This window comes from Chiloscyllium punctatum, chromosome 44, assembly GCF_047496795.1.
Source record: "Chiloscyllium punctatum isolate Juve2018m chromosome 44, sChiPun1.3, whole genome shotgun sequence".
Classification (NCBI taxonomy): Eukaryota; Metazoa; Chordata; class Chondrichthyes; order Orectolobiformes; family Hemiscylliidae; genus Chiloscyllium; species Chiloscyllium punctatum.
Genome location: NC_092782.1, coordinates 19,935,902 through 19,948,438, shown reverse-complemented (window position 1 = coordinate 19,948,438; position 12,537 = coordinate 19,935,902). Strand labels below are relative to the sequence as shown.

The 12,537-nt window shown below is 47.3% G+C and overlaps 1 protein-coding gene across 3 annotated transcripts in view; it reads right to left on the bottom strand.

Annotated features, from left to right (window-relative positions):
• Nucleotides 1–12,537, bottom strand: part of LOC140466786 (dynein axonemal heavy chain 3-like) — a 601,941-nt gene that overhangs the window by 449,889 nt on the left and 139,515 nt on the right. For 2 of the 3 annotated variants that reach the window (XM_072562421.1, XM_072562422.1), the window contains one exon: nt 3,453–3,591. In XM_072562421.1, the coding sequence (XP_072418522.1) occupies nt 3,453–3,591 (139 nt within the window). Of the gene's footprint in view, nt 1–3,452; nt 3,592–3,934; nt 3,993–12,537 lie in introns of those variants that run through there. The other variant, XM_072562423.1, reaches the window with a different exon arrangement.

Below are 12,537 nucleotides of genomic sequence, written 5' to 3'. Positions count from 1 at the left end.
TCAATTCTTTCCAGAGCCTGGTCTGTCCCAGTCTCTGCCATCTCCTCCAGCTCCACAACCCCCAGAGATATCGGCGCTTCACTAATTCTGGTCTCTTGAGTAAGCCCTAATTTCATTGTTGGTGATTGTGCCTTCAACTACATTGGCTCTATAGATAGGAGTTCCCTCACTGTGTCTCTTTTTTTTCCTTTCAGACACCCACTCACCTATCTCAATGTCTATCTATGTGGCTTCTAATTCAATTTTATTTGATAACATTCCTGCGTTTTTTATTTTTATTTATACACAGGATGTGGGCATCGCTGATTGGAGCAGCATTTATTGCCCATTCCTAATTACCCAGAGGGCAGTTAAGGGTCAATCACATTGCTGTGGACCTGGGAGTCACATGTAGGCCAGACCAAGTAAGGATGGCAGATTGCCTTCCCTAAGGGGCATTAGTGACTCTGATCGGTTTTCACTACAGTTGACAATGGTTACATTGGCACTATTAGACTCTTTCTCCCTGGTATTAACTGATTCAAATTTCATCATCAGAGTGCCACATCACCCCATTCCCTCCGAATATTAACCTTGGGTCCTGGTTTGCTAACCTAGTGGCATTTTTCACTGTACCATTATCTTTCCCTGAAGGTGATGTGCCTTGAAATGCCTCATTATGTTAAATATGCCACATAAGTGCACGTTGCTGTTGCTCCGACGAGCCATGGAGGTAAACCAAGGAGGAGAACATCCTAAGCATCTTCCTTCATCCATTGCAGTTTATTCAGATTGTTACAACGTCAATCCTGAATCGTGATCTGCGTTATTCTGCACTGATCACACCTTTTTTCCAGTTGCACAGTGATCATTATTCACAGTTGTGAACCTGACCTTTTTTTAATTTGATTACTGATTTGATTACTGTCACGAGCTACAGTGAAAAGTATTGTTTTGCATGCTAACCAGACAACCCATAAGGTCGGCAGCATTCGGGCTCCATGGTCAGACAGTCGCTTCCTCCCTTCTTTCCTTACCCTTTTTGTCTTCTGTCTTTTACTTCACCCTCTTCCTTTAGGCAGCATGTGAAAGGCGCCATGTGGAAGAGAGCAGCCAGTGCGGAGCTCTTGACAAGGCAGCAGCCTGGCCTGGCAATGGAGCCAGGGGCGTCTGGTTGTGCTAGGCCTCAGGCCAGGGTCACCTGGTTATTGGTGAGGCTGCAGCAGCAGTGGAGCCGGGGGCTCCTGGGTGTGGGCCGAGTGTGAGTCCAGCACGGGACCCAGCATCAAGGGCGAGGTGGGCCCAGTGATGAAGAGATGATGCCTGAAGAGTGGCGAGTCTGGCACAGTTGGCAGTGTAGTTGTCATTGGTCAACCAGCTCAGGACCCATGGTAGAGGCGGCAGAACTAAGATAGACGTTCTTTCAGATTTACCTTAAAATATTCAAATGGTGCTGGATTGTGGCAATAGCTAAAGCTTTTCACTGTATTTTACTGTGTTGTTCATTGTAGAGTACAAATGACAATAAATCACTCATTCACACTAGGGTAGAATATAATGCAGAATATAATGTTACAGCTACAGAGAAGGTGCAGAGAAAGATCACCTCTGATATATGAGAGGTCTATTCACATGTTTGATAACAGCGGTGAAGATGCTGCTCTTGACTCTGTCAGTACGTGTTTTCAAACTTTTGTATCTTCTGCCTGATGGAAGAGGGTGGAAGAGAGTATAACTAGGGTTGGGGGGAGGGGGGGGGGGGCTGCTTTTTGACAATGTTGTCTGCTTTCTCGAGACAAAGGGAAGTATAAGTGGAGTCAGTGGAAGGATGGCTGGTTTTTGTAATGCATTCACAACTCCCAGTAATTTCTTGCGGTCTTAGCAGAGCAGTTGACATACCAAGCTGCGATGCATCAGGACAGGTTGCTTTCTATGGTGCATTTAAACATTTTTGTCATGACACAACCAATAACCACCAAACCATCTGTGCTTAAACAGCTGACGAGGTCATGCTGGAGTTGAAAATACATATCTCTGAAAATTAAACTGATAAAACTGGTGAATGAGATATACTGTGCCAACTGGTCTGGTAAGCTTCAAAGCAGGAGTCCAGTACAACCAGTAACTTGGTTTCTAAGTATGACTGTGGGTCGTTTCTCTGGTTTCTCCTTCTGGGATAACTTCAGTTTCCCAAACATAAGGAACCTGACACAAGCCCTGCTATGAACCCAGGCACTCGAATCCGATATGATGGGATGTTTGAGGAGATGGTGTGATGTGATGGGGCAGCACAGTAGCTCAGTGGTTAGCACTGCTGCCTCACAGCGTCAGGGACCTGGGTTCAACTCCAGCCTCGGGCAACTGTCTGTGTGGAGTTCACACATTCGCCTCGTGTCTGCCTGGATTTCTTCTGGGTGCTCTGGTTTCCTCCCACAGTCCAAAGATGTGCAGGTCAGGTGAATGGGCCATGCTAAATTGCCCATACTGTTGGGTGCATTTGTCAGGGGTAAATGTAGGGGAACGAGTCTGGGTGAGTTACTCTTTGGAAGGTCATTGTGGACTCGTTGGGCTGAAGGGCCTATTTCCATACTGTTGGGAATCTAATCTACTTGACAAATGATGAGTGGATGTGCCAGCGCAGGAACAACAAGCCAATAGCCTGATTTTCATTCCTGATGCTAATCTGAGGCAAGGTGCAACTGGGCCCCTCATTTCCATTGACTGTTCATCAACAAGTAAAGGCATCACATCTTCAAAGACAGGCCATGTACTTCTGATTTCTGACTGTCAAGACTGTAATGGGGGAGTGGACAGTAAAGGAGCAGCTATAGGCAAGTTGTGGCTTTGATAAAGAACAATATCTCAACTCCCTTAAAGACTAAACTGTTTACCCGAGTGCAGTTCTGAGTAACATTACTTAACATCTGACAAAGTAGTTTGTAGCAATAAGGACAAGGCCTCATACGTGAGTCAGGATGGGCTTATGTTGTCGTAGTAAGAGATAAACCAGATGGAGTGGGTATGAAGCAGCAGATTAAGGGCCTCTGGGGGGTCAGGGTGAAACTTAAGGGTCTCTGGTGGGAGGTATTGGTGAGGGTTAACAATCTGTGAGGGGTCATGGTGAGGGTTAATAGTCACTGGTGGGAGGTATTGGTGAGGGTTAACAGTCTCTGAGGGGTCAAGGTGAGGGTTAAGGGTCATTGGGGGAATTGGGATGAGAGTCAAGGGACTTGGAAGGGGTCAGGGTGAGAGTTAAGGGGCTTGGGGGGTTAAGGGTGAGAGTTAAGGGTCTCTGGGGGGAGTCAAAATGAGGTTTGAGGGACTTGGTGGGTTCAGGGTGAGGTTAGTTACTCTGTTAAACCTGGTAAATAAATGTACACTTCCTCTAAAAAGAACACATTTATTGTCATTGATTTGCTGCCATCACATCATACCCACAAACAAGATGGCAGCAAGTGTTCCTCAGCTTGTACCTGTGTTAGCCGCTGACATGTGTCCCTTAGCTGAGTGTCGTGGTCAACAGGGACATAGGCATAGGCTCTTTGCAGCCAATCGTTGCTCAATGGAGTCACTACACTGGGATCAATACATCGTTCAATAAGATCATAGTACCTACAAGGGAAACACAAACATGAAAGATCAGAAATCACACCAGTTACTGTCATCTCTCCACCCATTGGTCTCCTCTAACTTGCTGAGGAGATTGGAAATATTCTCCAACTGGCAATAACCTCTCCCCCTTGCATTGGTGCGCTGGAACACAAATTCTCACAGCCCTCAGTGCCTGTGGGCTTGGCTGTGCGGGTATCCCAGAGGCTCAGGATGGACAAGGGTCAGGGAGGGTCATGTTTAATGGTGGCAGTGATTCTGACCACCTCCCCCTCTTCCACAGCCTCACCCCTGTCGGGTAACGTGGGAGCTGTCAATAATTGGGATTTTCACAGCGGATGGATACCGAAGGATATGGAGTGCCCGACAACACCAGGGACAATACGAGGGTCCAATTCAACAAGTTCCTTGTGGTCCAGGAAGTTACTGGAGTGTCAGCACTGAGGGAGTGCTGCATTGTCATCAGACACAGGGAGTCAGATTTTTAATCAGGAAGGGAATCGGGTGATATGGGGTAAAAGCAGGAAAGTGGGGTTGAGGATTATCAGATCAGCCATGATCTCACTGAATGGCAGAGCAAACTTGATGGGCTGAATTTCCTACTCCTGCATTGTACGATCTTCGGGTTGATTAACGCAATCGGTGTTAGAGACTCCCTGCGTGATATAAAGAGTTGCAGAGTTTTCCCTCCTTGGTCAATATTTATCCCCCAAGCAACTTCGTTCAAACAGATCACTGGCAGATGCCTGCCTCGGTTATTCCAACATGGGGCTCCACTTCAAAACAACTTCATTGGCACAAAAGTGCTTCGGGACAGTGGGGAACGACGTTATCTTGATGCTAGACTCGCTGCTCTTATGAATTGTGAAGTTGTTTCTTCCTCCCTGACCGAGTTCGCTGGCTGACCCATTCGGGGGGATTGATGGTGATGCCACCGTTGTCGAAATGCCATTCGGCCTCCTGTATCTGCAGCGGCCAGTACTGATGGCCCTCAGTTACAGCAGGATCAGACAAACTGTGGGCCAGGCCAGGCACCTCCCAGACTGGCTCTACTTCATCCCATCTTGATCATCACTCCTGCCTAAGACAGAGGAGCAGAAATTAGGTCATTCAGCCCATCGAATCTCTCTGCCATTCAATCATGGCTGATAAGTTTCTCATCCCCATTCTTTCGTTTCTTGCCGTAACCCTGGATGCCCTGACTGCATTCCTATTGCATCCTGTACACAGTAATTAGGATCATTCATAGCCACTAAAGAGCCTGATAAAGCATTGCTTCACTGCCTGTCTCTTATTTGGAATCCCCAAACATGGTTTTAGAGATTTGTGCAATCCCTGGTTACTTCACAATCATTTGTTGCTTTCTCGATTAAATCCTTTTTTGTTTTGGCTTTACTTTCAGGGTCTCTCGGATTGTCTTGTCACGTGTGTAATGAAGGTTTGCTTCTCACGGAGGGATGGTTTTGCCTCTTCTCCGTCTCCCATTACTGCTCGCTCGGTCAGGGCAGCAGAGTTGGCCCCACTTGCTGATTCACTTGGCTCGGATCGATGGGAGTGAACGAGGAGTGCGGCTGCTGCCGGTTCCCGCAGAGCTGGGGCAGAGAAAGGGCACCGAGGTCCCACTCACATCTCCTGGTACTCTCCTCATGGGGATTGTTCAGCTCCATGCTCACTGGGGAGGGACAGCATTGTGCTTGGGTGCCAATGGTGCACCGTGAGAGAGAGAGAGAGAGGGGGGGGGGGATGGGGGAGAGTGAGAGACGGGGTAGTGAGAGAGGGAGAGGGGCAAGGAGATAGAGGGAGAGCAGGACAAAGAGAGAGAGAGTGGGAGACAGCGAGAAGGGGAGGAGAAAGGAAGAGGATGGGAGAGCAGAAGGCAGGGAGAGAGGGGGTGGGGGGCAACCCGTTTTCGAGCTCCCCTCCCTAGGAGAGTCCTGCTGGGAGGTCTTATTAAAAATACAGCGCTCCGAAAGCTAGTGCTCCCAAATAAATGTGGTGTTGTGTAATTTTAAACTTTATTAAAAATGGTTATCTCTCACGGATCGCACTCGCCACCCTCCCGCAGCCCATCCCCCAGGAGTTCCTTTGACTTTAAAAGCCTGTTCCTGAAGGAGCTGAACTCAGGTAGTTCAGGGGAGGGCAGGGGGAGACAATTTGTGTTGGAGCCCTCGGAAGTTCCAGAGACCGAGAATTTCGTTTGGTACAAGTGCTGACCAAGACAAACGTTAATTCAACCAGCAAAATAATGAGCTCAAAAGGTGTTCCACAGAGAAAGACGAGAGGCAGCCTTTAAATGGGTCCCCGCCTTCCATATTTCCCACTCAGTTTAAATGAGGATCATTGTCAATGTACCAAGTACTTAAGCCTCCCAATTGTATCAGGTAAACTGCTTATTATATGCATCAACCACTTCTAAAGCAAAGGGGAATATTAAAATTCATGAGGATTGTCTTTTCAATCCTTTGACGAATTAGGGAGCTGCATAATCCCAGACAATAAATTTCAGAAAGTTTATGAGTAAGTGTGCTCAGAAAGCCTCAGCGGTTTCAGCCCGGAAAGCTGTGAGTGTGACATCGCTGCTACTAATATCGGACTGGTCAATGGGTACTCAAGACTAGGAAAGGTTTTAACTTGAATTTAAGTTAGTATGTTGTCCAATAATGTCTCCATTTTCATAATTCTTCGTTTACAAATCCCCCTGTGGCCTCATGCCTCCTCATCTCTCTAAGTCCCTCCAGCTTCCACCATCCTTTGAGCAGTGTGCACTGAGCAGCTTGGAGAATGGGCTCCACCACAGCTTGCAGCTGCCTTTCTGAATACAAGCTGCTGCCGCCCTTGTTCAGGCCACAACCTGAGGTTTGCTATCTCTGGTCCATTGGCCATGGGATGTAGCATTTAAGGAATAAAGACCGAAAGTATCTCGAGGCGAAGCAGGTTAAAGACAATAAAGACTAGAGCACACAGACACAATCGAGTAAGTCTTTCAAAGTTACAGGTCCTGAACCTTTTGCTCCACGCAGAATGGTTGAGAAGGGAATCCTAGTTTGAAACTCAGAGATTAGGCATTTGGAACAGTGCCAGGCGAGAGGGGGAAGGTGAGAGGGGTGGGCGAGTCGTGTCCTACATCCAACCATCTTCAGCTGCTCCTTCAATGACAGTTGGTCCATTATAAGTTTAGAAGTGGGGATGTTAGGCAATAATTGTGCGATGTTCAGGCACCATTCATGACCCCTCAGGTAGTGAAGCAGTCCGTGTTCAAATGCAGCAAGATGTGGACTGAAAAGTGGCAAGTGAGATTCATGCAACACAACAGCAGACAATAACCATCTCCAACAGGAGAGTATCTAACCTTTCTCCATTACAAAAATTCTAGGGGATGACAATTGACCAGAAGCAAACTAGAAATACAGTGGCAAGAAGAGCAGGTCAGAGGCTGTAGTGGAATACTGTAGTGGAATACAAGGAATACTGACTTCCTGATGCCCAAACCTGTCCACTGTCTAAAAAGCACAAGTTAGGAATGTGATGAAAAACTTCCCACTTGCATGGATGGATGCAGCCCAACAATACTCAAGAAGCTTGACACCATCCAGTACAAAGCAGCCCACTTGCTTGGCACCACATCACAAAAATCCACCCCATTACCTCGGAGGGTCAGCAGCAGCAGTGTGTAAGATCGACAAGACACATTGCAGTAATTCACCAAAAAATCTTAGCTAGCACCTACCAAGCTCACAACCACTTCCATCTAGAAGGACAAGGGCAGTTGATACATGGGAACACCACCCATTGCAAGTTCCCCTCCAAGCTACTCACTAGTCTGACTTGGAAGTATATCACTGTTCCTTCACTGTCACTGGTCAAAATCCTGGAATTCCCTCCTGAAGGCCATTATGAGTCAATCTCCAACACGTGGACTGCAGCGGTTCAAGAAGGCAGCTCACCACCACCTCACGGATAACTAGGGACAGGCAGTAAATGCTGGCCTCCTCACACTCTCTTCCCCCTCACACTCTCTTCCCCCTCACACTCTCTCCCCCTCACACTCTCTCCCCCCACTCTCTCTCCCCTCTTACTCTCTCTCCCCTCTCACTCTCTCTCCCCCCTCACTCTCACTCCATGAATCAATAAAATAAGTCACCCGATTGAGGATGATGGCTCACCTCATGCAGCTAGTGGCACAATGGCCTGGCCACCTTGACAGAGGTGACCACTGCAGGAAGAGGAAGAAAACGCTCCATGTTGAGGTGTCCCCAGAGGCCAGGCAGGTTGTTATCCAGATGGCTGGCACAGGTGGGTGGAGGTGTGAACCAGCTATCTGGATGTCCCATCAGTAGGGTCACCAGTACCTCCAATGTGTCTAACTGTGGGACCACCGAGTAGCCATAAAAGGGAAGCTCCCTCCCCTGGAACCTGTTAAATGGCTGGACCCTTCTTATTAGATTAGATTAATTACAGTGTGGAAACAGGCCCTTCGGCCCAACAAGTCCACACCGACCCTGCGAAGAGCAACCCGCCCAGACCCATTCCCCAACATTTATCCCTTCACCTAACACTATAGGCAATTTTAGCATGGCCAATTCACCTAACCTGCACATCTTTGGGCAGTGGGAGGAAACCAGAGCATCCAGAGGAAAGCCATGCAGAATATGTACAAACTCCACACAGACAGTTACCTGAGGCAGGCATTGAACCTGGGTCCATGGCGCTGTGAGACAGCAGTGCTAACCACTGTGCGCCCGGGATGGGATTGTTGTGGTGCTCAATTGCTAATGAGGATGTGAAGTAATTCGTCTCATGAATTACTTTAACTGCTCAGTAGGTAGCTGTGCCCCACCCACTCCCACAGTTTGGAATGATCTGGAGAAGCAGGAAGAATTTAGATTCCCTTACTGACACCTTTGTGTAGTGATTGTAATGAGGTTAGTCAGATGGACCTCAAGGAATATGAGTTTTCTGATTGAGGCTGTTAATCTGGTCCAATCAGGGAGCCCTGTCTGACAGATATAAACAGGAGTTCAAACTGGCCATCAACAGGTCGAGGCAGCGGGCCGTGGAGGGGGTCGTTAGGGCCGACTGCCTGGCCCTCTTCCGGGGTTACGTTAGAGCCCGGGTGTCCTTGGAGAAGGAGCACGCGGTGTCCACCAACACCCTGGAGTCGTTCAGGGAGAGGTGGGCGCCGCAGGGAGTGGAGTGTATTATTTCCCCGTCCAACTCTATTTTGATTTAGTCCCTACCCTCCCCTTCACTGTTTTGATCACACAGCATTGCCCTTTGATGTGAAGGGCAGTACTTGTCACTGGCCACTTGGGTGTTTTTCATATCTTTCTGGTGGTGGCAATTGAATAAAGATTTGTGCACTTTGAGTCCTTCACTGTGCTTCACACCTGCAAACACACACACCATGGGTGCTGGGGGAAAAAAATAAGCACTACCGCAGTTAGGCGGTAGTGTGGGGGTTAAATAAACGGAAAAAAAGGAAAAAAAGAAAAAAAATAAAAAAAAATAAAAAAAATAAAAAAAAATAAACAGGAGTTCAAACTGGCCATCAACAGGTCGAGGCAGCGGGCCGTGGAGGGGGTCGTTAGGGCCGACTGCCTGCCCCTCTTCTGTGGTTACGTTAGAGCCCGGGTGTCCTTGGAGAAGGAGCACGCGGTGTCCACCAACACCCTGGAGTCGTTCAGGGAGAGGTGGGCGCCTCAGGGAGTGGAGTGTATTATTTCCCCCTCCAACTCTATTTTGATTTAGTCCCTCCCCTCCCCTTCACTGTTTTGATTACACAGCATTGCCCTTTGATGTGAAGGGCAGTACTTGTCACTGGCCACTCGGGTGTTTCCCTATCTTCCTGGTGGTGGAAATTGAATAAAGATTCGTGCCCCTTGTGTCTCTCACTGTGTCTCACACCTGCACACACACACCATGGGTGCTGGGGAAAAAATAACCAGGAGACACTCTAACCTTCACTTTCTTGATCACACAGCATTGCCCATTGATGAGCGGGACAGTGCTTGTCACTGGCCACCCTGCTGTTTCCTTTCTTCCTGGTGTTGGCAATTGAATAAAGATTTGTACACCTGTTGTCTTTCACTATGTCTCACACCTACACACACACAACATGGGCATTGGGGAAAATATAAGCAGTACTGCAGTTAGGCAGTAGTGAGGGGGTAAGAAAAAAAACTGGATTGTCAAAGGTTCTATTCAGTATGAGAGCTGGCTCTGAGGCAGCTAGAAAAAGAGAAAAAAAAACAGGAGTGTTCGGGCTGTCCTAGAGGTGGCCGGAAGGTGTGTCAGGGCAGTCCACGGGCCAGATGGCGCATCGGGGTGGGTGAGAGCCCAATGGTATGTAGGGGCAGACCGAGAGCCAGAAGGCGGGTAGCCGTCCTGACTGTTGTCATCCCGGGCGGGTACCGGGGCGGGCTGTCCTAGAGGTGGTCAAAAGGTATGTCAGGGTGGACCAAGAACTGGAAGGGGCATGGGGTGGACTGAGAGCCGGAAGGTGCGTAGGGGCGGGCTGCCTTAGAGTGGTCGGAAGGTGGGAGGGACGGGGGCTTGCTGGGTCTGTATTGTATGCACTGGTTTTTTTTATGTAACTGGATTGTCCTTTTATGTACAAATGTCATTGTCACTGTCTTTTATATGTGAAACTGGGATTTGAGGTTTGTCCTCATTTCCCTGTAAACTGGTTGAACGGTAAGGTTTGGAGCCTGGTTTTGCTGCTCCTCTCCCTTGTAAAATTGCTGTCTCTTGTATACAGCTGTAAATGTTAACTGTTTTTTTGTAAACTCTTTTGGAAGATGTTTTGTAATTGTTTAATAAAATAAAAAAAGTGTTGATTTAATCCCTGTCCTCCCCTTCACTGTTTGATCACGCAGCATTGCTCTCTGAGAAGGGCACTGCTTGTCACTGGTCACTTGGGTGTTTCCTTTCTTCCTGGTGGTGGGAGTTGAATAAAAGTTTGTACACCCTGTTGTCTTTCACTGTGTCTCACCTGCACACACACAATATGAGTGCTGGGGAAAACATAAGCACTACTGCAGTTAGGCGGTAGTGTTGGGAAAAAGAAGAATAAAAATGAGATTAAAAAAAAAATTAAAAAGAACAAAAAAAGAAAGGACAAAAGAACAGGTGTGTTATAAAATCTGTTCACTCTGAGAGATGGTTGTAAGGGAGCTGGATCAGTAGCAAAGCCTCTCCACGTGTGGAAAAAAAGTTGACTTGGGGATACCGGCAAATGTAGAGTTATTTCAGTGATGATGAGAGAAAACCACGCTCCTGAAGAAATTTGCTAGCAACAGTCATTTTTGAGTTGGGGTAAACATTTCTGGCATCATGCCGTTCTTTGGGAAGCTTCAATCATTCAATGTTGCCATCGAACACTGAGCCCAATATGTGGGAAGAATGCATTGGTTTTTTTCCAGTCAAATGACGTTGCAGCAAATGAAAAGCAACCAGCAATTCTCCTGACAGCTTGTGGATCTGCAGCTTTATTGGTTATTAGGAGTCGAACCTTCCCTGCATTACCAGATACTAAAACCTTTCAAGAGTTGTTGGATTTAGTTAAGGAATATTACAACCCAAAGCCTTGTCTAATTCTGAGACACAATTGGTTTTGCTTCAGTGAACAATGGAGAACATTTAACAAAGTCTACACCAGCTCTGATTGATCTAGATGACATGCTCATAAGGAGCACTAAGAGTAGTTGGACTTAGTCCTTACATGTTTCTCTTAGGTGGTCCTATGGTCTTAAAGAGAAAAAATAATGTGTTCCAGGCATCCCAAGTAATCTAGCTGGGCCACAGATTTGACGCGACCAGACTACATCCAGACTACAGAGTGAGGGTGATCAAAGCTGCCCCAGCTCCCACATCTGTACTGGAGCTTAGGTCTTTCCTTGAGCTGGTGAATTATTACAGAAGGTACATATGTAACCTGGCGGCCATCTAGGCACCTTTGCAGCAACTCTTAACAGAGGTTTATTTGGAAGTACAAGTCCAAATAAACCTTTTGGAGTATAACCTGGTATTATGTGATTTTTAACTTTGTCCACCCCAGTCCAACACTGGCACCTCTACATCTTAAAAAAGAGTCAGCCTTGAAAACGGTTGCATAGCCAAACCATAGCTTTCAGGGAAGTGATGAAACAGCTATCATCCTGTAAGGTGTTAGCACACTATGACTTCAAGTGAGATCTGATATTGACATGCATTGCCACTCTGTATGGCATCAGAGTAGTATTAGTTCAAAGGAGGCCCAAGGGAGAGGAATGCTCAATAGCATATGAACCAAAATCCAGGACTTTGGGTTATGCAGAGTGTATATGTGCCCAGATATAGAAATAAGGATTAGCAGTCATATTTGGGGTCAGGAAGTTCCACCAATACCTTTACGGACATAATAATGGACAACAAACTCCTGCAAGGTCTACTTCAAAAGGACAAGGCAGTGCTGCCCATAGCTTCAGGCAGAATACTAAGTGCATATAATTACAAGTTGGAATACCGTCTGGGTGGCCAGGTGGCAAATGAGGATGCATTGAGCCACCTCCCACTGGCCGACACACCACCAGTAGTACCACCACTGGAAGAGTCCATAATGGTTTTAAATTTTCTGGACACAGTTCCAATATCAAATTTTGGACACAGAAAGATCTGATCCTGACAAACTGAAATAGCTGGTGGTGACGGGGGAGACCAAAATGTCATCACAACCAGAACTAAAACCTTTTTGGACTGGGAGAGACCAGATCACAGTAGAAGAAGATGTATTATTATGGGGAACATGAGTGATTGTCCCGGCCAAAGGCGGCCACGGGATACTGGCTGAACTCCACCCACTCTGTCCATGGGTTTCCAAAATAAAGATATTGGCAACAAATTATGTCTGGTGGCCAGGACTGGATGCAGACATTGGTGGGGCAGTGCCCAGAGTGCCAACAAGAACAACAA